Below are 21053 nucleotides of genomic sequence, written 5' to 3' on the forward strand. Positions count from 1 at the left end.
GCAGCATTGCCAAAATCAATGCAGAAAACTGCAGTGAAATTCATTTGAATCAAACAAATTCACTTGTTTGTATAAGTTCAGGTGTGTGTGAGAGAGAAATATACACGTGTAATTTTTTATTTTTATTTTACCTTTAAGCTCTGTTGGACTTGAAAATGTGATTTTTTTAAAAATCACCTGTTAACTTCAGTCACCCCTCATGAACCCTCTTCCTTTACACACAGCCCTTCTACTGACACATAAATAAGTTAGTAAATAAAGGAGGAAGGACAAAAAGGAGGGAACTGAAGAAGGAAACAGAAAAGGAAGATATCATGGGCTCAAGGAGGCTAGTGAGGAGCAATGAAGACAAAGCCCTTTGAGTAAATATTTTTTTAAAAGATAACATGTATTATTGGCAAGGCCACTGCTCAGAAGATAAGACGGTTCATTTATAAAGAAAAAAAATACAACTGGATTTTTGATATAAAAAGTATACATGTGGCAAAGATTTCATGGGTATGACACTGAAAGCACAGGCAACAAAGCAGGATTAGATAAATGAGACATCCGGCCGGGTGCGGTGGCTCACGCCTGTAACCCTGGCACTTTCGGAGGCCGAGGCAGGTGGATTACTTGAGGTCAGGAGTTCGAGACCAGCCTTGCCAACAGGGCGAAACGCCATCTCTACTAAAAATACAAAAATTAGCTGGGGTGGTGGTGGGTGCCGGTAATCTCAGCTACTCAGGAGGCTGAGGCAGGAGAATTGCTTGAACCCGGGAGATGGAGGTTGCCTTGAGCGGAAATCACACCGCTGCACTCCAGCCTGGGCAACAGAGTCAGTTTCAAAAAAAAAAAGGATCAGATAAATGTAAATGATACATCAAACTTAAAAACTTTTGGGCATCAAAGGATACAATCAACAGAGTGAAAAGTCAACCTATACGATATAGGAAAACAGTTACAAATTGTATATTTGATCAAGAGTCAATAGCCAGAATATATACAAAAAAAAAAACCCTCCTACAACTCAACAACAAAAAAATCAAATAACCTTTTAAAAAATGGGCAAAGAACTTGAATAGACATTTCTCCAAAGATAATATACAAATGGCCAACAAGCAGATGAAAAGATGCTCAGTGTCACTAATCAGAGAAAAGTCCATTGAAACTACAATAGGCTATCATCTTATACCCATTAGGGCAGCTAATAAAAAAAAAAAGGAAAACAGAAAATAAGTGTTGGCAAGGATTAGAGAAACTGTACACTGCTGGTGAGATGTAAATGGGGCAGGCACGATGGAAAACAATTTGCAGATTCCTCAAAAAATTAAAAATATGCCAGGCATGGTGGCTCATGCCTGTAATCTCAGCACTTTGGGAGGCTGAGATAGGTGGATCACTTGAGGTCAGAGGTTCAAGACCAGCCTAGGAAACATGGCAAAATCCCATCTCTACCAAAAAAATTAGCCAGGTGTGGTAGTGTGCACCTGTAGTCCCAGCTACTCAGGTGGCTGAAGCAGGAGAATCACTTGAACCTGGGAAGTGGAGGTTGCAGTGAGCCAAGATCGTGCCACTGCACTCCAGCCTGAGCGACAGAGCGGGGTTCTGTCTCCAAAAAAAAAAAAAAAAAAAAAGAAAAAGCAAAAAATTAAAAATAGGACTACCGTATGATCCAACAATTTTACTTCTGGGCATATATCCAAAAGAATTGAAAGCAGGGTCTAGAAGAAATATCTGCACACTATGTTCATAGTAGCACTATCCACAATACTCAAGAGGTAACCTAAATGTCCATCGACAGATGAATGGATAAACAAAATGTGGTCTGTACATACAATGGATTATTCAGCCTTGAAAAGGAAGTTCTGACACATGCTGCAACCATGAATGAACCTTGAGGACATTACACTAAGTGAAATAAAGCAGTCAGAGAGAGACAAACCCTGTACAAGGTTATTAAACCAGCGGCCCATGTGGTCCAGGATGGCTTTGAATGCAGCCCAATACAAATTCATAAACTTTCTTAAAACATTATGAGGTTTTTTTGCAATTTTTTTTTTTTAGCTCATCAGCGATGGTTAGTGTATTTTATGTATGGTCCAAGACAATTCTTCTTCCAATGTGGCCCAGGGAAGCCAAAAGATTGGACAGTAGTGATGTACGATTTCACTTACATGAGGTACCTGGGATAGTTACAGTCACAGGAACAGGAGAATGGTGGTTGCTAGGGACTGGGGAAGGGAGCAACGGGCAGCTCTTTAATGAATGTGTGCATAGTTTCAGATTTACAAAATGAAAACTTCTAGAGCCCTGTTTCACCATATGTGAACATATTTAACAGTACTGAACTATATGCTTAAAAGTGGTTAAGATGGTAAATTTTATATGTATTTTTTTGCTACAATAAACACCAAACCAAGGCCGGGCACACTGGCTCATGTCTGTAATCCCAGCACTTTGGGAGGCCGAGGCGGGTGGATTACTTGAGGTCAGGAGTTTGAGACCAGCCTGGACAACACGGGGAAACCCCGTCTCTACTAAAATACAAATATTAGCCAGGCATGGTGATGCGCACCTGTAATCCCAGCTACTCAGGAGGCTGAAGCAGGACAGTCGCTTTAACCTGGGAGGTGGAGGTTGCAGTGAGCAAGATCACACCACTGTACTCCAGCCTGGGAAACAGTGAGACTCCGTCTCAAAAAACAAACAAAACAAAACAAAAAAGCCTAAACCAAACCAAAAATTTATATTATGATGGCAGCTTCAATATTCAGCTATCATCTAATCCTCTCATCGCATATGAAAAACCCAGGACATATAAAGGTACAGCCCAACAATTTCAAGTGGAGGGCCCTGCCTTATTTTGGTTGTCCTTCAGACAACCAAAATATATACAAGCTAGAACCTGCTGGAAAGAGTTTAACTGATTATGCCATGATATTATTAACATCAGCTTTAAAAAGTAGTATATGCAGGACTGGGTACTGTGGCTCATGCCTGTAATCCCAGCACTTTGGGAGGCCGAGGCGGGAGGATCACGAGGTAAGGAGTTGGAGACCAGCCTGAACAACATGGTGAAACTCTGTATCTACTAAAACATACAAAAATTAGCCGGGTGTGGTGGCACACACCTGTAATCCCAGCTACGCAGGGGGCTAAGGCAGCAGAATCGCTTGAACCCGGGAGGCGAAGGTTGCAGTGAGCCGAGATTACGCCACTGCACTCCAGCCTGGGCGACAGAGTGAGCATCTCAGGCCAAAAAAAAAAAAAAAAAAAAAGTAGTATATACAGTGTGCTGTGGTAACATTAGGGAGGGAGTTCTGGTTCCAGGATCTCTTATTGACCAGGTGTTATATTTTGGGCCCTTGCCTTTTTGTTTGTTTCTTTCTCCTCTCCAAAACAAAGGATTTGGACTAAATGATTCCTTTTAAGTTGGCAGATTTTGTGGTTCTCTTCACTAGAAAAGCAACAAGTATGTATCCTTCTTTCACAAGATGCTTTTAGGCGCCTGCAGACAATGTATTAGAAAAGTAGGAAGATGTCATCATTTTTCTAAATTTGACAAACATGTCATAAAGAATGCTACTTATATCCACATGGAAATTAAGACAGCAAAATCAAACAGTGAACATCAACAGAAGAGACAAAAGGAGGCTCGTGGCTACTGTAGAGATGATGAGCTCACTCTGCCCTCTCGGCTGGGAAGCTCAGAGACTAAGGCTCAGGTGAATACAGGAGGTTCTGGAACAAGCATGTAGCCCCTCTGGTGTGGGCTGGATTCAGTCACATTCATCTAATGTCCCCTGCACACATTTCTAGGGTCTGCAGAGCATTCTCATCTAGCACTCCCCTTATTTACAGAACGACATATAAGACATTCCAATCAGTGTGTCCCACATCCAACTGCCCTGCCACTTGCTGAGTAATTCAAAGAGGTAAATTTTGCCAGAGTTGGTAGTCTCGATCCAAAGATGCTGGAAGTACAATATGAGCACATGTCTTCTATTTCGCGACTGGCAAGTTCTATTTTGTTTTTAACCTGGGACTTTGATTCTGATTTTCTTCTTCTAGACCATCCAGCTCACTGGCTGGTCCCTGGTCAGAATATTCTGACTACATTCACATATCTAACAAAGTTCCATTTGTAAAAGCAACAGCAAATACAAATCACTCATAAAATATTCCATGCCATCAAGCAGCAAGCAGTTTAACTGCTCAGTGGAAACTTGAAGTAGCTTTGAATGGGCTTATGAATGCAGTGGAGTGGAAGGTATCAGGGAAAGCTGACCAGCTCGAGCCAGCTTTCCCACTAACAGGGAGCCCTTGACATCTGAGGGTCAAAAGTCATCCATTACTGCCAACCTTCAGTAATTCATTTCTGGCCATGATTTGCTCCACTTCCTGAGAGCTAAAGGTCAACTTTAATGCAGGAAAACTCATTTCTTCTCCATCACTATTTTCCCCTTTACAGATACAAAGTAATGCCATAAACTCCCTCAAAACTGTATATACCAGTTGGGTATCTCTTATCCAAAATGCTTGGGACCAGAAGTGCTTTGGATTTGCAGTATTTCAGATTTTGGAATGTTTGCATTATACTTACGAGTTAAGCATCCCTAATTTGAAATACAAAATGCTCCAATGAGCATTTCCTTTGAGCATCATGTCAGCGCTCAAAGTTTTGGACTTAGGAGCACTTTGGAATTCAGATTTTCAGATTAGAGATGCTCAATGTGTAATGCAAACTCCTACTATGTTGACGGCTGGCCAAGTTAAGCCTAAAGCAAAAATGTGAAATTCAGGATCAGATTACATGTGTAAATGAAGCAAGTATTGCAGTCCTACAGAAAATCCTTAGTTTGTTGGAGAAAATGAGGTTCTTAGTGTTGAGGACCCCGTCTGGCCCTATTAAACAGAGCCACTGTCTAACAGGAGATAATCAGACTAGAAGGAAAAGACCCATCAAAGAGAAAGTTGGCTCTCTGGTGTGCAATCCCAGCCATTCTGCTTCCAAACGGGAAACGTATTCATCTCAGGATCACCTCATTCTGCTATACCTGTTTCTCCTAAATACCAATTTTCTATGTCTTTTTTTTCTTTTTTTTTTTTTTGAAACAGGGTCTCCATTCTGTCATCCAGGCTGGAGTGCAATGGTGCAATCATGGTTCACTACAGCATCAACTTCCCAGGATCAAGCAAGCCTCCTACCTTAGCCTCCTGAGCAGCTGAGACTATAAGCACAAGCCATCATGCCTGGCTAATTTTTTTTTTTTTTTTTGTAGAGATGGGGTTTTGCCATGTTGCCCAGGCTGGTCTTGAACCCCTGAGCTCAAGTGATCTGCCCGCCTTGGCCTCCCAAAGTGCTGGGATTACAAGCATGAGCCACTGCGGCCGGCCCCAATTTTCCATTTCAAATCTTGTTTTACTCTTGTTATTTTGAGAAAATGGCAATCTATTATTTCATTCTGTGACAACACTTAACCTCTACTATATCTGGGAAAAAGACTTAGTGATGAGTAACTTAAAAGGCCCTTATAGTTTTTATTTAACAAACCAATTTTTTACAGCACTTACAGTGTGCCAGGCACTCTCCCAAGAACCTCAGACGTGATGGCTCATTTAATGGTTATTAATCAAGCACAGGTAAATATAAATAAGAATGGAGCTTACTATGCCGGGGGAACAAAGTTACAAGACTTTATCAGGCTTAATGAAGACTGGCCTTCATTCACAACAATGCATCCTTGGGATGCTGGGTTGAAAGGCTGCTGGGGAGAGAGTAGGTGCATTTCCACAGAGACCATGAAGCTTCCTCCCGAAAAGGAATCAGAATCCTACCACTGTTTGCCGATGTCTACTACAAGCACATGCTATATACCCGAGAAATGTATCCATATGTGTAGAAAAAGCAAGTAGAGCAATGTCCATAGCAGCGCTGTTCTCAGTATCCCCAAACTGCAAACAACCTAGAGGCTCATCAGCAGTAAAACAGATGATTGTGGCATACCTATACCAAGGACTACACGACGGCAATGAGAATGAACAAACCACTAATACACACAACCGCATAGATGAATCTCGCGAACACGACGATGAATGACACAAAAGAGTGCACACTGTGTGATTCCATTTATGTGAAGTTCAAGGACAAGCCAAACTCATCTATGGAGACAGAGGCCATAACAGTGGTCACCTATGGAGGGGTTAAGGATTGCCTGCAAAGGAGCACAAGTGAACTTCTGGGGTGATGGAAACATTTTATTTTTTGATGGGAGTGTTGTTTCCATGTGTATAGCCAATTATCAAACACAAATGATATACTTAAGATCTGTGCATTTCACTGACTGCAAATTTTACCCTGATTTAAAAAAGAGATGTGACCTCGTATGTGTTACAAGATACATGAAGCCGGGGGTGCCTGTTTTGCTGCCGTCATAAGCTATTAGGATGGATTGATGTGTTCAATCTCACAGCTAGAATGTGTATTCCAAATACAAAGTCCCTGAGGACAAAGACTGGGCCTTGTCCATCTTCATAACCTTGGCATTTAGCACATGACCTGGCTGATACTCGATGTTGAATGAAAGAAGGAAGCAGAATTCAACGGGTGGCATGTTTCAAAACCCTGTACATACATTATCGTTCTTACCTATTCAGTGCAAATGCATAGTGGAATTTAATGTTATGCTGATCGGCCAAATCACACGTAGGCAGCATCTCCAGTGTTTCTACCAGCTTCACCATCGCATCATAGTCCTGTTGGCAAGAGGTCCCAAAGTGAGCAAGAGAGGAAACACAGCTCTTCACTGATTTTTCTGAATTGTTATAAACAGGAGACAGCCTCCGCACTTAGACAGGCCCTTCCTTACAAAGGGCATTTAGTGAAGTAACTTGTAGCCTTTAATAGGAGGGAAGAAGACCAGAAAATAAGATGGATGACAGAGAGAAGAACAGAGAAGGAATCCCTGCTATCAAACGGCATGAAGCATCCAAAGGCAACAAAAGTAAATGAGCTCAGCAGCCAGGAAACAGCTGAGTGTAGGAGAGTTAACAACATCAGCAGAGGCTGGGCGTGGTGGCTCACACCTGTAATCCCAGCACTTTGAGAGGCTGAGGTGGGTGGATCACTTGAAGTCAGGAGTTTGAGACTAGCCTGGCCAACATGGTGAAACCCTGTCTCTACTAAAAATACAAAATATAGCTGGGCATGGTGGCGGGCGCCTGGAATCCCAGCTACTCGAGAGGCTGATGCAGGAGAATTGATTGAATCTGAGAGGCAGAGGTTGCAGTGAGCCAAGATTGTGCCATTGCATTCCAGCCTGGGCAACAGAGCAAGACTCCGTCTGTCTCAGAATCAAAAACAAAATAAAAAAACAGTATCAGCAGAGATGTGTGTTAAAGTGAGCTGGACAAATACACACAAGCAAACTTCCAGTCAAAGCACATAGATTCCAGTCCTTCCTATTTTGCCAGAATCAAATACATTAATCTAAACTAGTGTTTCTCAACCTTGGGACTAGTGACATTTCTGGACCATAATTCTCTGTTGTGGGAGCTGTCCTGGGCACTGTAGGATGCTGGCCTTGACCCACTGGAAGCCACAGCACACCAACCCCCTCATGCCCCACACACGCACTTAGTTTTTACAACTGAAAATGTCTCCAGACACTGCCAAAAAAGTCCTTGGGTTGAGAACCACTGCTCTAAACTCTGCATAATTACCTGGGGAAAAATTGCAACCATGCTTGTCTCAGCCAAGCCCCCTCTTAGCAGTGCCACCTGTTACTCTTTCAGCCAGGCTTAGAATCATTGGAACTGGCCAACTTGCTGACAGCCAGCCATGGTCAGCAGAACAGGGCTTCCCACTGAAATGCCATGCCTGTCCTGTGGCTCTGCGCCTTGATGCTGCTGCCCCAGGAGGGAGAAGGCAGGGTATTCCAAGAACCTCTTGGCCTAACTTTGAGCATGAATGAAAGGTTATGAAAAGAAGGGATACATGAAGGGAAGGACAAAAAGAAGCAGCTCGAGGGAAGAAAGGCTTCAAGAAAAGCCATTCCCATGTTCTTGTCCTGGGAGACATAACCTAATCATTATCATCGTCCCTAGTAGCAACTGCTATTAAAATCAGCTAGCTGGCCAGGCACGGTGGCTCACGCCTGTAATCCCAGCACTCTGGGAGGCCGAGGCAGATGGATCACCTGAGGTCAGGAGTTTGAGATCAGCCTGCCCAACATGGTGAAACCCCGTCCCTACTAAAAATAAAAAAGTTAGCCAGGCAAGGTGGCAGGCACCTGTAATCCCAGCTACTGGGAAGGCTGAGGCAGGAGAATTGCTTGAACCTGGGAGTTGGAGGTTGCAGTGAGCTGAGATCACACCACTGCACTCCAGCCTGGGTAATAGAGCAAGACCCTGTCTCAATAAATAAATAAATAGATAAAAATTTGAAAAACAGAAATAAAATAAAATCAGCTAGCTGCATCTGTTTATCACCAGGGGCAGGAGTTCCTTACTGGTTGACTCTGTTTTGGTCCAGGTCATAAATGGACGCCTCCATCACTTCAATTTAAAGACTTCTAGCCAACAACTCTCAACATGGCTTTGTGGAATTCTACGAGTAAGGTACATGATTCTGCGTTCCTCCAAAGGGAAGGAAGGCAAGACATCCTTAGAGATGGCTCAATGGCATTCAACTTGGAGGGAGGAAACGCTCAATTTCCTTCACGGAACCACAGACCAAAAGCCCAGTCTCAGAACTCTCCTGTAGCTTCTGATGCTTGTCTCAGAATAAACATCTACATTCCCTGGGTCCTGAATGTGTTTCTGCTACTCCTGTTCTCCCTGTCACTGATGTATGGTGATAAACAAAGGAGGAAGTGACAAAAGCCTAAAGGAAGTTGCACAGCAGAGGGGTTAGGAACAAGGACAACGGAGCCAGTCAGTCTCAGTCTGAATCCTGACCTAACCAATTGCTGTGTGACCTTGGGCAAGTTACTTAACCGCTCTGTGCCTCAGTTTCCTCATGTGTAAAATGGGGATAATCAGAGTATACATATCCCATATAGGGTTAAGAGGATTAAATGAATTCGGGTTTGTCAAAGGGCTTGGAACAACGCCTAGCGTAAAGTTCATATAAACTTAAATTCTTGGCTCCTTCTGCCAGTCCTGTTTATGACATCTCTTCTTGTTGGAGTGGTCACACCAGCCCCAATGTGACAAAACCTTCTCCAAATTTCTACCACAACAGATAAGCTGGATGACCTATGACCTAGCCACATACCATTTGTCTATAAAACGGCCACCTCTGGCCGGGCACAGTGGCTCATGCCTGTAATCCCAGCACTTTGGGAGGCCGAGGCGGGTGGATCACCTGAGGTCAGGAGTTTGAGACCAGCCTGACCAACATGGTGAAAACCTCATCTCTACTAAAAATATAAAATTATCTGGGCATGGTGGCGCATGCCTGTAATCACAGCTACTCAGGAGGCTGAGGCAGGAGAACAGCTTGAACCCAGGAGGCTGAGATTGCAGTGAGCCGAGATCGCACCACTGCACTCCAGCCTGGGCAACAAGGGCAAAACTCCATCTCAAACAAAAAACAAAAAAAAAACAAAAACAAAAAAGAAAAACAAAACCCAGCCACCTCACCACATACTGAGTATACAAATACTTCACAAGAAGTTCCTCAAGCCAAGGAAGAACGTAGCATATGTGAGCCTCGGCTAGGTGGATTTCATACCTGGATATCACGGTAGGACAGGAGTAAGTTAATGATGATGTCTGAGGTCAGAACCTCAGTATTATCCATGCGGAGCTTGATCCGAGCTAGCTCCTTCGCCAGTTCCTCACCTTGGTATTTCTCTCTGGCTTTCCGGATGTCATTTAACAAGGTTTCTTTGTAATAAACACTATAGAAAGAAAAACACAAAAACCTCCAGTCACATCTACATGCACCCAGGACTGTCTTGCGCCCAAAATGGTTCTCATTGACGTGACTTAGGCTAACACATAGGGACCTCGGCCCAGACCTGAGCCTCCCTGCACCAGCAAACAGGAGATGCTTTCTACTTATTCACATTTTATAGACCGATGAATGACAAATAAAAATCAGTCCATTCAACCTTGAAGATACTTTCAAAGATGACTCCCGTCTGTACTTGGACAACACACAGAACTTGCAGCCAACCAAACCCACTGTCTCTGGCATTTTCAAACATACAGAGGGCGAGAAGGTACCTTCCTTTTGTATTCATTTTTGCCACTAGTAACAAAGCCAAACAGAGCTCCAAAACCCATGAAACATACATGAGAATGCCTTTCAAATGAATTTCTCTATCAGGTGTCTCTCATTAGTAGTCATGAAGCTTTCCCCAATTGAGGTGAGGGCTGGAAACTGGTGTTGTATCCCTGAGCAATACAAGATGGGACACACAGAGGTCATGCCTGGACACTTACGGACAGCCTTGCTCTCCTCACCATATTGAACGGCCAGAATGCTCTTTTTTATTTATTTTATTTTTTTATTTTATTTATTTTTTTGAGATGGAGTCTCCCTCTGTCACCCAGGCTGGAGTGCAGTGGTGCAATCTTAGCTCACTGCAACCTCCACCTCCCTGGTTCAAGCGATTCTCCTGCCTCAGCCTCCCAAGTAGCTGGGACTATAGGCATGTGCCACCACACCTGGCTAATTTTTGTATTTCTATTAGAGACGGGGTTTCTTTCCTTTTTTTTTTTTTTCTTTTTCTTAAGATGGAGTCTCGCACTTTTGCCCAGGCTGGAGTACAGTGGCACAATCTCGGCTCACTGCAAGCTCCGCCTCCCAGGTTCACGCCATTCTCTTGCCTCAGCCTCCTGAGTAGCTGGGACCATAGGCGCCCGCCACCATGCCCAGTTAAATTTTTGTATTTTTAGTAGAGATGGGGTTTCACCATGTTAGCCAGGATGGTCTCGATCTCCTGACCTCGTGATCCACCCGCCTCGGCCTCCCAAAGTGCTGGGATTACAGGCGTGAGCCACCGCACCTGGCCAGAGATGGGGTTTCACCATGTTGGCCAGGCTGGTCTCAAACTCCTGGACTCAAGTGATCCACCTGCCTCAGCCTTCCAAAATGCTGGGATTACAGGCATGAGCCACCATGCCTGGACCCGAGAATGGTTTTCTAATGGAAAACACAAAACTTCCTTCAGGTGAGCACCTAGATAAGCACGAGGAAGCTTAAAAACACTTAAAGCAGTTAAATTCACACTGGAATATCACCATAGTCTCTTGAAGAGCCAATGCTATTATCTGGTATTTGGTTTAAAACCTTGAAAAATGACCTAACTTGGTATACAGAAGTTGAGTTACAACAACCATAGATTGATTTAAAATATCTTGTCTATTTTCCATAGGAATTTTTAAGTGGAAGTAGGACAATGCCAAACAGTAATACTGTCTTCCCATTAAGAAGCTGAAATGGGGCCAGGCATAGTGGCTCAGGCCTATAATCTCAGCACTTTTGGAGGCCAAGACAAGAGGATTACCTGAGCTTAGGAGTTCAAGACCAGCCTGGCCAACGGGGTGAAACCCCGTCTCTACTAAAAATACAAAAACTAGCTGGGCTTGGTGGTGGTGGGTGCCTGTAATTCCAGCTACTTGGGACGTCGAGGCAGGAGAATTGCTTGAACCCAGGAGGCAGAGGTTGCAGTGAACTGAGATCGCACGACTACACTCCAGCCTGGGCGACAGAGTGAGACTCGGTCTTAAAAAAACAAAAAAACAAAAAAACAAAAAAAAACACACACACACACGCACACACACAAAACGAAGCTGAAATGGTCTAACTGCAGAGTGTAAAATTAGGCTGTTCATTAAAAAGACAGTAAGCTAAATTTGATAATAGTCTTCAGAGAGAGAAAAACAACATGAGATAGGATAAGAACAAATGGTGCCTACTTTCAATAATTACAAAACAATGCCAAATATGTGTGCATACAGTACATAACCTGGTCCAATGCTCACAAGAGGACCTCCATTAACATTAAAGAATGAAGTGACGCACATAGCAGGGGTTCTGATAGAAAAATATCAATGCATTGCTTTAGTTTTCTATTTCCTTATTTGTTAATTGCCATCATCCCAATAATGAACAAAATTAGCAGATTCTGCCAGTGTTTAAAAGTCTGTCACTAATTGAATGAGTCATTAAGTTGGATGCCAGCCATTGGCCATTTGGTGGACTATAAAGGCACTGAAGCTATTAAAGTGTTATTAGGTTAGCCCGATAAGTAAAAAGTTATACTTCAGCCTTATTTTTCAAGGGTAAGTCTGAAAAATAATTTTAATAAACTAAGAAACCTAAGAAGAACAGTACCTTTTAGGTAAATTAAACACTGGTTTGAGTATGGCTTGGGGACATCAGATATGTAATAAGCATGCAGCCATTTCTGCCCCTGTAACCAAGGAAGATGTTGCTGATCAATGAGCACTTGGAAATGGCTTCCAAGCCATTCCAGCACAGGACTCAAGATAGACTTTATAAATCTATCAGAGCTGGCGCTTGAGCTCAAAACTTCCTTTCCATCTGTGTTATAGATGTTTTAAACTATAAGCACCACTTCCCCTCTTACTAACTGCTGCCAGACACTGCCAGTTCATAGGGTGGAATCCACTATAGGTATTTCAAGCCCTTTGAAATTAAATGAAATCACAAGAGTTGTCTGCCTACTGATACATACACACACTGAGTGAGAAACAAACTTGAATCCATGTCTTGCAAAGACCTAAATCATCTGGCAGATCTAGCCAATCTACTCCTCGTCAGCCTGAAAATATGGTATTGGGAGAGCTTTCTATAAAACTTCACTCAAGTGTTTGTTTTGCAATCAGACAACAGTTAGCAAGGCATGACTGCATGAGGTTTTCCAGGAATGCGCCACAAAATGTCCCCCATTTGCTATGTTGGCATGTGGTCACGCATGTTTAGGTTTCCAATCTCCTTTTCCATTAAAGTCTGTAGAAGAAGGTCTGTATCCAGAGAAGAGGTGACGGGATAGAAAAGGAGACCATTAACAAGTGTGTCCCTTGTACCAACACTACAATAGAACACTCCGCAGTTCAGGGTGCCACTATTTGAGCCACAGTGTGACAGGAGGTCCTCTACATTTCATTTCAGGTCAGCTCTGCCAGTGTTTGGGATTTTCATTTGTTTTGGAAGGACAAATCCTTCTCCTTGTGACACAACTTACGGGAATAAATCCTTTAAATTGGCTGCAAGCAAAATAACTGGATCCTTTGGTTAAGAAGAATAATTTTTCTGTCTTTTACTTTCACAATAATAATATTTGAAGGTATGGTTTCTTGAGCACTGAGGCTCCAATAGGTGAGCTATTTCAGTGCTACACAGGTAGGAATCACCTAAGCCAAGATTCCAATCTAAACCTATTCACTTCTGCATATTTCACCTCACCTAACCTAAATCTAAAGAGAACACAGCACAGTACATCCTGAGGATAGCTGCAGCTCCACTCAACGCACGAAGGCTTTTAAAGCACAAGAGCGTAAGGTCAGAATGACCTTGCTGAGATATATGAAGAGCCCCAACAGCCACGCAAGTGTAAAGCCATGCTCAGAAATCATCTTGAAACACAGGATCTCAGAGCTGAAAGAGATCATTAAAAAAAAAAATCACTGACAACTTCCTATAAGTTGTCTTATCTAGAAGAGAGAGAACAGTCAGAGAAAAGAGAAGTTACATGTCAAGATCAAACAGGGAGTCAGGGCCAGACACAGGCTCAATCCCGACTTCTTAACTCCAGTTCTATTCTCTTTTGGTTTCATTTCAGTGGCCCAGCTAAGTGAGCCAGTAAGGGACAATAGTGGGTTATCCAGCAACTCTGTTCATTTGAAGGTGTACCGCTTCCCTGAAAGAAACGGGGACATTTTGGTGAGTCTCCAGGGGTTATTGGTGGCAGATGCGAATTACCATGAGGTCACGTGGATATCCTTAAGGAGGCTAATGAACCTGTCCACCAAAGGCATGCACAGCGGGCCCAAGATGTTGTCCCAGTTGGGCTGCATGTACTCGGAGGCTCGTCTCTGGGCATCACTCTCGCAGCAAAAATAATCAGCGCACGGTGTCACGATGTATGGGATGAAATAATAATTTCCACTGGATGCCTGGAAAAAAGAAACAAAGATGTTCCAGAAAGTAACTGATGTGGAAGTGTAGGCTCTGGGCAGATGGGGCCTGGTGGGACAGGCACGGAGAAAATACCTGAGGATGAAAACAATTCGTTCAATACGACTACAGATCTATTAGGCACAAAACAGGAAACCACTCGATTTCAAAAGCTCTACCACGTAGATATATGACAAAAATTTGGTTTCAAATACTGAACTGATCTGTATGTATCTCTGAACTTCACTGGCAGAAATTTTAGGGTTTTAAATCTCAGAAATCACATTGTTTCATTATATGTACCCAAAATCAGAGGGAACATGAACCTCCTCATAAGCAAGGATTGCAACATGGCATATTGTTTTTTCTTTCAGCATAGATGAAAAAGGCATATTATTTGATCATTTAAGTATAGGTGAGCTATTATAAACTTTGTGGAATAAAAATTGTTTTGTAGGAAGCATATATTAATTAATATAATGAGTCTCAGATCTCTTCTGCTTTTTGAGACAGGATCTTGCTCTGTCACCCAGACTGGAGTGCAGTGGTGCGAACATGGCTCACTGCAGCCTCAACCTCCCAGGCTCAAATAATCCTCCCACCTCAGCCTCCCTAGTAGCTGGGACTACAGGTGCGTGCCACCATGCTCACCTAATATTTCTATTATTTTGTAGAGATTGGGGTTTTGCCATGTTGCCCAGGCTGGGCTCAAACTCCTGGGCTCAAACAATCCGCCCACCTCAACCTCCCAAAGTGCTGGGATTACAGGCTTCAGCCACCATATCTGGCCTAAATTTCGTATTTTTACATGTCCTGAAATCATCATCTTATTTTGTTATTTCCAACCATTAAAAAATGTAAGAACCATTCTTAGCTCCCAGGACATACAGAAACAGGTGACGAGTCAATGTTGCCTTAGACAAAGCTTCTGATATTCTATTATCCCTGAAAATAGGGTTGGTTTTCTGAGAATACTTACACCCTGCTGCAAAGCAGCAGCTGGAGACCATCCTTGTGGGTACCAGCTATTGGTATTAAGCCTGTCAAAACACAAATACTGGCCAGGCATGGTGGCTCACGCCTGTAACCCCAGCACTTTGGAAGGCAGAGGTGAGTGGATCATTTGAGGTCAGGAGTTTGAGACCAGCCTGGCCAACATGGTGAAACCCCATCTCTACTAAAAAAAAAAAAAAAAAAAATTAACCAGGTGTGGTAGCACATGCCTATAGTCCCAGCTACTCAGGAGGCTGAGGCAGGACAATCACTTGAACCCAGGAGGTAGAGGTTGCATTGAGCCTAGATTGCACCACTGCCCTCCAGCCTGGGCGACAGAGCAAGACTACATAAAAAATAAAACAAAACCCCACAAATACCAGTGTTGTAAGTAGAAAGGGTAAAAATTCTGGTGTGTGTGTGTGTGTGTGAGATAAGTGGGGTAGCAGGCTCCTATCTACTTCTTCACAACCACTAGGAATTGCCTATCCCACAGGAACAAAGACTCTTCGCTCCCTGTGGTACTTTTTTTTTTTTTTTTTTTGAGACAAGGTCCTGCTCTGTCACCCAGGCTGCAGTGTGGTGGCGCAATCACAGCTCACTGTAGTCTCAAACTCCTGGGCTCAAGCGATCCTCCTGCCTTGGCCTCCCAAAGGGTTGGGATTACAGGTGTAAGCCACTACACCTGGCCTTGTAATACTTTCAAGTTCTTAAAGAGACACAAATCACTCAGCATTAAGGTTTTGGTAAGTTAGAGGTAAATTTCTCCCTCGTCCATGCCAAGAAAGCCATGTTCCTAGACTAAATTAAATGCCATTTACATATTCAAAAGTTAACCTTTCTTTCTTCTACCTTGATATGGTTAGGCTTTGTGTCCCTACCCAAATCTCATCTTGAATTGTAATCTCCGTAATCCCCATGTGTCAAGGTAGAGACCAGGTGGAGGTAACTGGATCATCAGGGGCGGTTTCCCCCATGCTGTTCTCCTGATAGTGAGTGAATTCTCATGAGACCCGATAGTTTTATAAGGGGCTCTTCCCCCTTTGCTAGGCACTTCTCCTTCCTGCCGCCTTGTGAAGAAGGTATCTTGCCCCCAGCTCCCCCTTCCACCATGATTGTAAGTTTCCTGAGGCCTCCCCAGCCACGCTGAACTGTCAGTGAATTAAACCTGTTTCCTTTACAAATTACCCAGTCTTGGACAGTTCTTTATAACACTATGAAAATGGACTAATACACACCTGAAATTGGTTGACTTTATGGTCAAAGACTTCCTAGTTCAGACAGAGGGAGAAAAGGACTGTGTGGATCAGTGAGGTCTAGAAGGAAAAATACCTTTGAAGAAACGTCATTTGTTATTTTCAAAAAGTTAAAGCTGAACTGGAAGTGTAAGGAGCTTCCCAGATCCTATCCCCGGAAAGACAACCATAACTGATGAAAATTCTTTTTAAACAACCATTTAAAGCAAGCTTGTCCAACTGTGGCCCATGGACCACATATGGCCCAGGATGGCTTTGAATGTGGCCCAACACAAATTTGTAAACTTTCTTAAAACATTATGAGATTTACACACAAACTTTTTTTTTAATAGCTCATCAGTTACTGTATTTTACATGTGGCCCAAACAATTCTTCTTCCTCCAATGTGGCCCAGCAAAGCCAAAAGATTGAACACCCCTGATATAAAGTCTCTATAAGCTGTCCTGAGGGCATGTAGCAAATGGAAAAACATTTTATTCAAGAAAATCTAAATCTTGGTAGTAACAGTAAGATTCTGCAGCATTTGGGCCATAAACCGCCCCCCGCCCCCATACCCAGCCCAGAGTGACTGAAGTTCTACTCTAAGTAGGTGTGGCCAAGACAAAAGGGCTCCCTCTTGTCCCTGGTCCAGAGTCACTGTTTCTCCTTAGAAGACCAGGCCACCAACATTCTTATCCTTCGCAGCCTGATATTGTAGAAGCTCTAATTCCAGGCAAGTGTGGTCAAGATGACCAGGGCTCCCTTGCTCTACCCTAGGCAAAACAGGCCAAGAGACTGGGCGCAGTGGCTCACACCTGTAATTCCAGCACTTTGGGAGGCCGAGGTGGGTGGATCACAAGGTCAGGAGTTCGAGACCAGCCTGGCCAACATGGTGAAACCCCCTCCCTACTAAAAATACAAAAATTAGCCAGGTGTGCTGGCAGGCGCCTGTAATCCCAACTACTTGGGAGGTTGAGGCAGGAGAATTGCTTAAACCCGGGAGGCAGAGGTGGCAGTGAACCAAGATCTTACCACTGCACTCCAACCTGGGCAACAGAGCAAGACTCCGTCTCAAAACAAAACAAAAACAAAGAAACAAACAAAAAACAGGCCAAGAATGCTGAAACTTGATTGTCCCTGCCCCAGCTCCCTCACAGAATGAAGGTTCTATGCCAAGAGAGGGAAGCTGAAAAGACCAGAGGCTGTTGCCCCTAGCCAGCACCCCACTCACAGAGCAGAGTGTCACCCCAAGAGAAGCAGACTGCTGTTTCCACTGCCATCTCCACAGCAGTGGTACAGAGCTCTGACCAGGGGAAAAGCAGGCTGTAAGAACTGCAGCTCTTCACAAGGAGAGTGACTCCATGCGGAATGTGCCATGGGGAAGTTCAAGCTCATGAGTGCTGTATAAAACATCATGGAGATTTTGGTGGTTGGCAATTAAGAGAAGGCTGGTAGCTCTGTGACAGGAATATGTAAAGGGTAGACCAGCTAGAAGTTTAACAGCGAGAACTGGGAAAGAGACAGCTAGGAGGAACCTTCCTGAGGTCAGAGCAAGCCTTAGGGATTAGATTTAAGGACTATTCCTGAAAAACTTTAATTGTATCAAACTGTGGAACAATTACGCCTCAAGGTATTGTCAAAAACAATATAACAATCAGCTAAGGAGGGAGACTAACAACTCAGTGTAATACCAGTTGTGTAAGACCAATACAGAAGATTAGTCAGAAACTTAACAGGGAGATCAGGGAAACAGTCAAAGAGAGCCTAGCTGCAACTACTGTCATTCCTGGGTGAGGATACAAGCGTCAGAATAACTGTGCGCATGCCCAAGAGTGTGCCCTTTAAGAAGTGACATCATATGAACTTTAAAGTAGTTTTTTCCAATTCTGTGAAGAAAGTCATTGGTAGCTTGATAGGGATGGCGCTGAATCTATAAATTACCTTGGGCAGTATGGCCATTTTCACGATATTGATTCTTCCTACCCATCAGCATGGAATGTTCTTCCATTTGTTTGTATCCTCTTTTATTTCATCGAGCAGTGGTTTGTAGATCTCCTTGAAGAGGTCCTTCACATCCCTTGTAAGTTGGATTCCTAGGTATTTTATTCTCTGAAGCAATTGTGAATGGGAGTTCACTCATGATTTGGCTGTTTGTCTGTTATTGGTGTATAAGAATGCTTGTGATTTTTGCACATTGATTTTGTATCCTGAGACTTTGCTGAAGTTGCTTATCAGCTTAAGGAGATTTTGGGCTGAGACGATGGGGTTTTCTAGATATACAATCATGTCATCTGCAAACAGGGACAATTTGACTTCCTCTTTTCCTAATTGAATGCCCTAAGCCAAAAGAACAAAGCTGGAGGCATCATGCTACCTGACTTCAAACTATACTACAAGGCTATAGTAACACAAGTGGGTCACAAATACTTAGTGAAAACTGCAACTGAAAAAACACAGAAGATTGTTCCCAGGAAAATTTAGGGAGCAAATGAACAAATACGGGGCAACAGATTTTTTATATTATTTCATGTGACCAGGTATGACAAAGTTAATTTATTGTAGAAGAAAATCCAAGTTGACACAACTCCAAAAAAGACAAGCTTTAGGCTCAACAGATATAATTATTTGTCTAGCCAGCTAGATACATACATATATACATTGTCCAGAAAAATGCAGTGGTTTTCTTTTTAGATCAATGCAAATAGCATTCTACACTACTCCTTTTCTCTAATTATCTGGTCATAAGAGGAAAAAAATATTCAGAAACTGTATAACAATTTCAACAGGATAATCAGGATATGGTGCCACTTAAAAGTAAACGAAGATATCCCTGCTGGAAACGTGCCATGGAGTGCTAACTAACCTGTTGCTACAGTTGATTTACTTTGTTTACACAACTGAATGGCCATCACAAAGTCACAGGATTATTTCAGAGCTGGCACAAATCTCAAAAGTCACCTCATTAAAATCATCTCATTTAACAGAGGAAGAAACCAAGACCCAGCAGGTTAACCAACTGGCCTACAGATGACCATGGAGCCAGATAATCTCAGGCCCTACCCCTGTCCTCCCAGGATTCTAGTCATTAACTGCCACTTTCGCTTAATTCTGAAATATCCTTAAATAAAGCTGTACAAAGAACTCAACATAAACAGATGAGTGAATGGCGAATTCTATGGTCTGTGAATTATATCTCGATTTAAAGAAAATAGATGGGTGCCATGGATATGAAAGACATATCCAGTTGGTAGGTAGAATTAAATATGAATAATTTGGTTCTGACATTGGCCCTGTGAAATCTGACATTACCCCTATGATATTCAAGAGGTGCAGAGAAAAGTTTTATGGTTCACAGACCCAGAGTACTCCAATTGAAGAGAACACACAGGACCAAGACCACACGCAGGAACAGGAACAACAACAACAACAACAACAAAAAGACAAAAAGACTAACAACCTAAGATGAGGCAGAAATAAGAGAACATACACAAATAAAATAAATATGCAAAGGGGCTGGGCATGGTGGCTCACACCTGTAACCCCGGCACTTTGGGAGGCCAAGGCCAAGGCGGGCAGATCATCTGAGCTCAGGAGTTCAACACCAGCCTGGCCAATATGGTGAAAACCCATCTCTACTAAAAACACAAAAATTAGCCAGGCATGGTGGCAGGCACCTATAATCCCAGCTACTCAGGAGGCTGAGGCAGGAGAATTGCTTGAACGTGGGAGGTGGAGGTTGCAGTGAGCCAAGATCATGCCACTGCACTCCAGCCTGGGCAACAGAGCAAGACTGTTAGGAAAAAAAAAAAAAAAAGAAGAAAAGAAGGGGAAAAGAAAAGAGCAAAGAAAAGAAAAAGGAATGAAGGAAGAAAAGAATGAGAGGGAGAGAGAAAGAGGGAGGGAGGGGGAGGGGGGAGGAAGGAAGGGAGGGAGGGAGGGAGGGAGAGGGGGGAGGGAGGAAGGGACGGAGGAGAGGGGGAGGGGGGAGGGAGGAAGGGACGGAGGAGAGAGGGAGAGGGAGAGGGAGGGAGGGATGGGGAGAGAGGGAGAGGGATGGGGAGAGAGGGAGAGGGAGAGGGAGAGAGGGAGAGAGAGAGAGGGAGAGGAGAGGGAGAGGAGAGAGAGAGGGAGAGGAGAGGGAGAGGAGAGAGAGAGGGAGAGAGAGGGAGAGGCGGGGAGAGAGAGAGGGAGGGACGGATGGGGAGGGGGGAGACGGGGGGAGGGGAAGGGGGGAGAGAGGGAGGGAGAGAGGGAGGGAGAGAGGGAGGGAGAGAGAGAGAGAGGGAGGGAAGGAGGGGGAGAGAGAGAGAGAGGGAGGGAAGGAGGGGGAGAGAGAGAGAGAGGGAGGGAAGGAGGGGGAGAGAGAGAGAGAGGGAGGGAAGGAGGGGGAGAGAGAGAGGGAGGGAAGGAGGGGGAGAGGGAGGGAAGGAGGGGGAGAGAGAGAGGGAGGGAAGGAGGGGGAGAGGGAGGGAAGGAGGGGGAGAGGGAGGGAAGGAGGGGGAGAGAGAGAGGGAGGGAAGGAGGGGGAGAGAGAGAGGGAGGGAAGGAGGGGGAGAGAGAGAGAGGGAGGGAAGGAGGGGGAGAGAGAGAGAGGGAGGGAAGGAGGGGGAGAGAGAGAGAGGGAGGGAAGGAGGGGGAGAGAGAGAGAGGGAGGGAAGGAGGGGGAGAGAGAGAGGGAGGGAAGGAGG

The 21053-nt window shown here is 44.0% G+C and overlaps 1 protein-coding gene across 3 annotated transcripts in view; it reads right to left on the reverse strand.

Annotated features, from left to right (window-relative positions):
• Nucleotides 1-21053, reverse strand: part of MAP3K15 (mitogen-activated protein kinase kinase kinase 15) — a 155630-nt gene that overhangs the window by 97086 nt on the left and 37491 nt on the right. For all 3 annotated transcript variants that reach the window (XM_054544388.2, XM_054544390.2, XM_054544389.2), the window contains exons 4-6: nt 13943-14136; nt 9719-9887; nt 6632-6738 (exon numbers count right to left, since the gene is read on the reverse strand). In XM_054544388.2, the coding sequence (XP_054400363.1) occupies nt 6632-6738; nt 9719-9887; nt 13943-14136 (470 nt within the window). The remainder of the gene's footprint in view (nt 1-6631; nt 6739-9718; nt 9888-13942; nt 14137-21053) is intronic.

The sequence above is a fragment of the Pongo abelii genome, chromosome X, assembly GCF_028885655.2.
Source record: "Pongo abelii isolate AG06213 chromosome X, NHGRI_mPonAbe1-v2.0_pri, whole genome shotgun sequence".
Lineage (NCBI taxonomy): Eukaryota > Metazoa > Chordata > Mammalia > Primates > Hominidae > Pongo > Pongo abelii.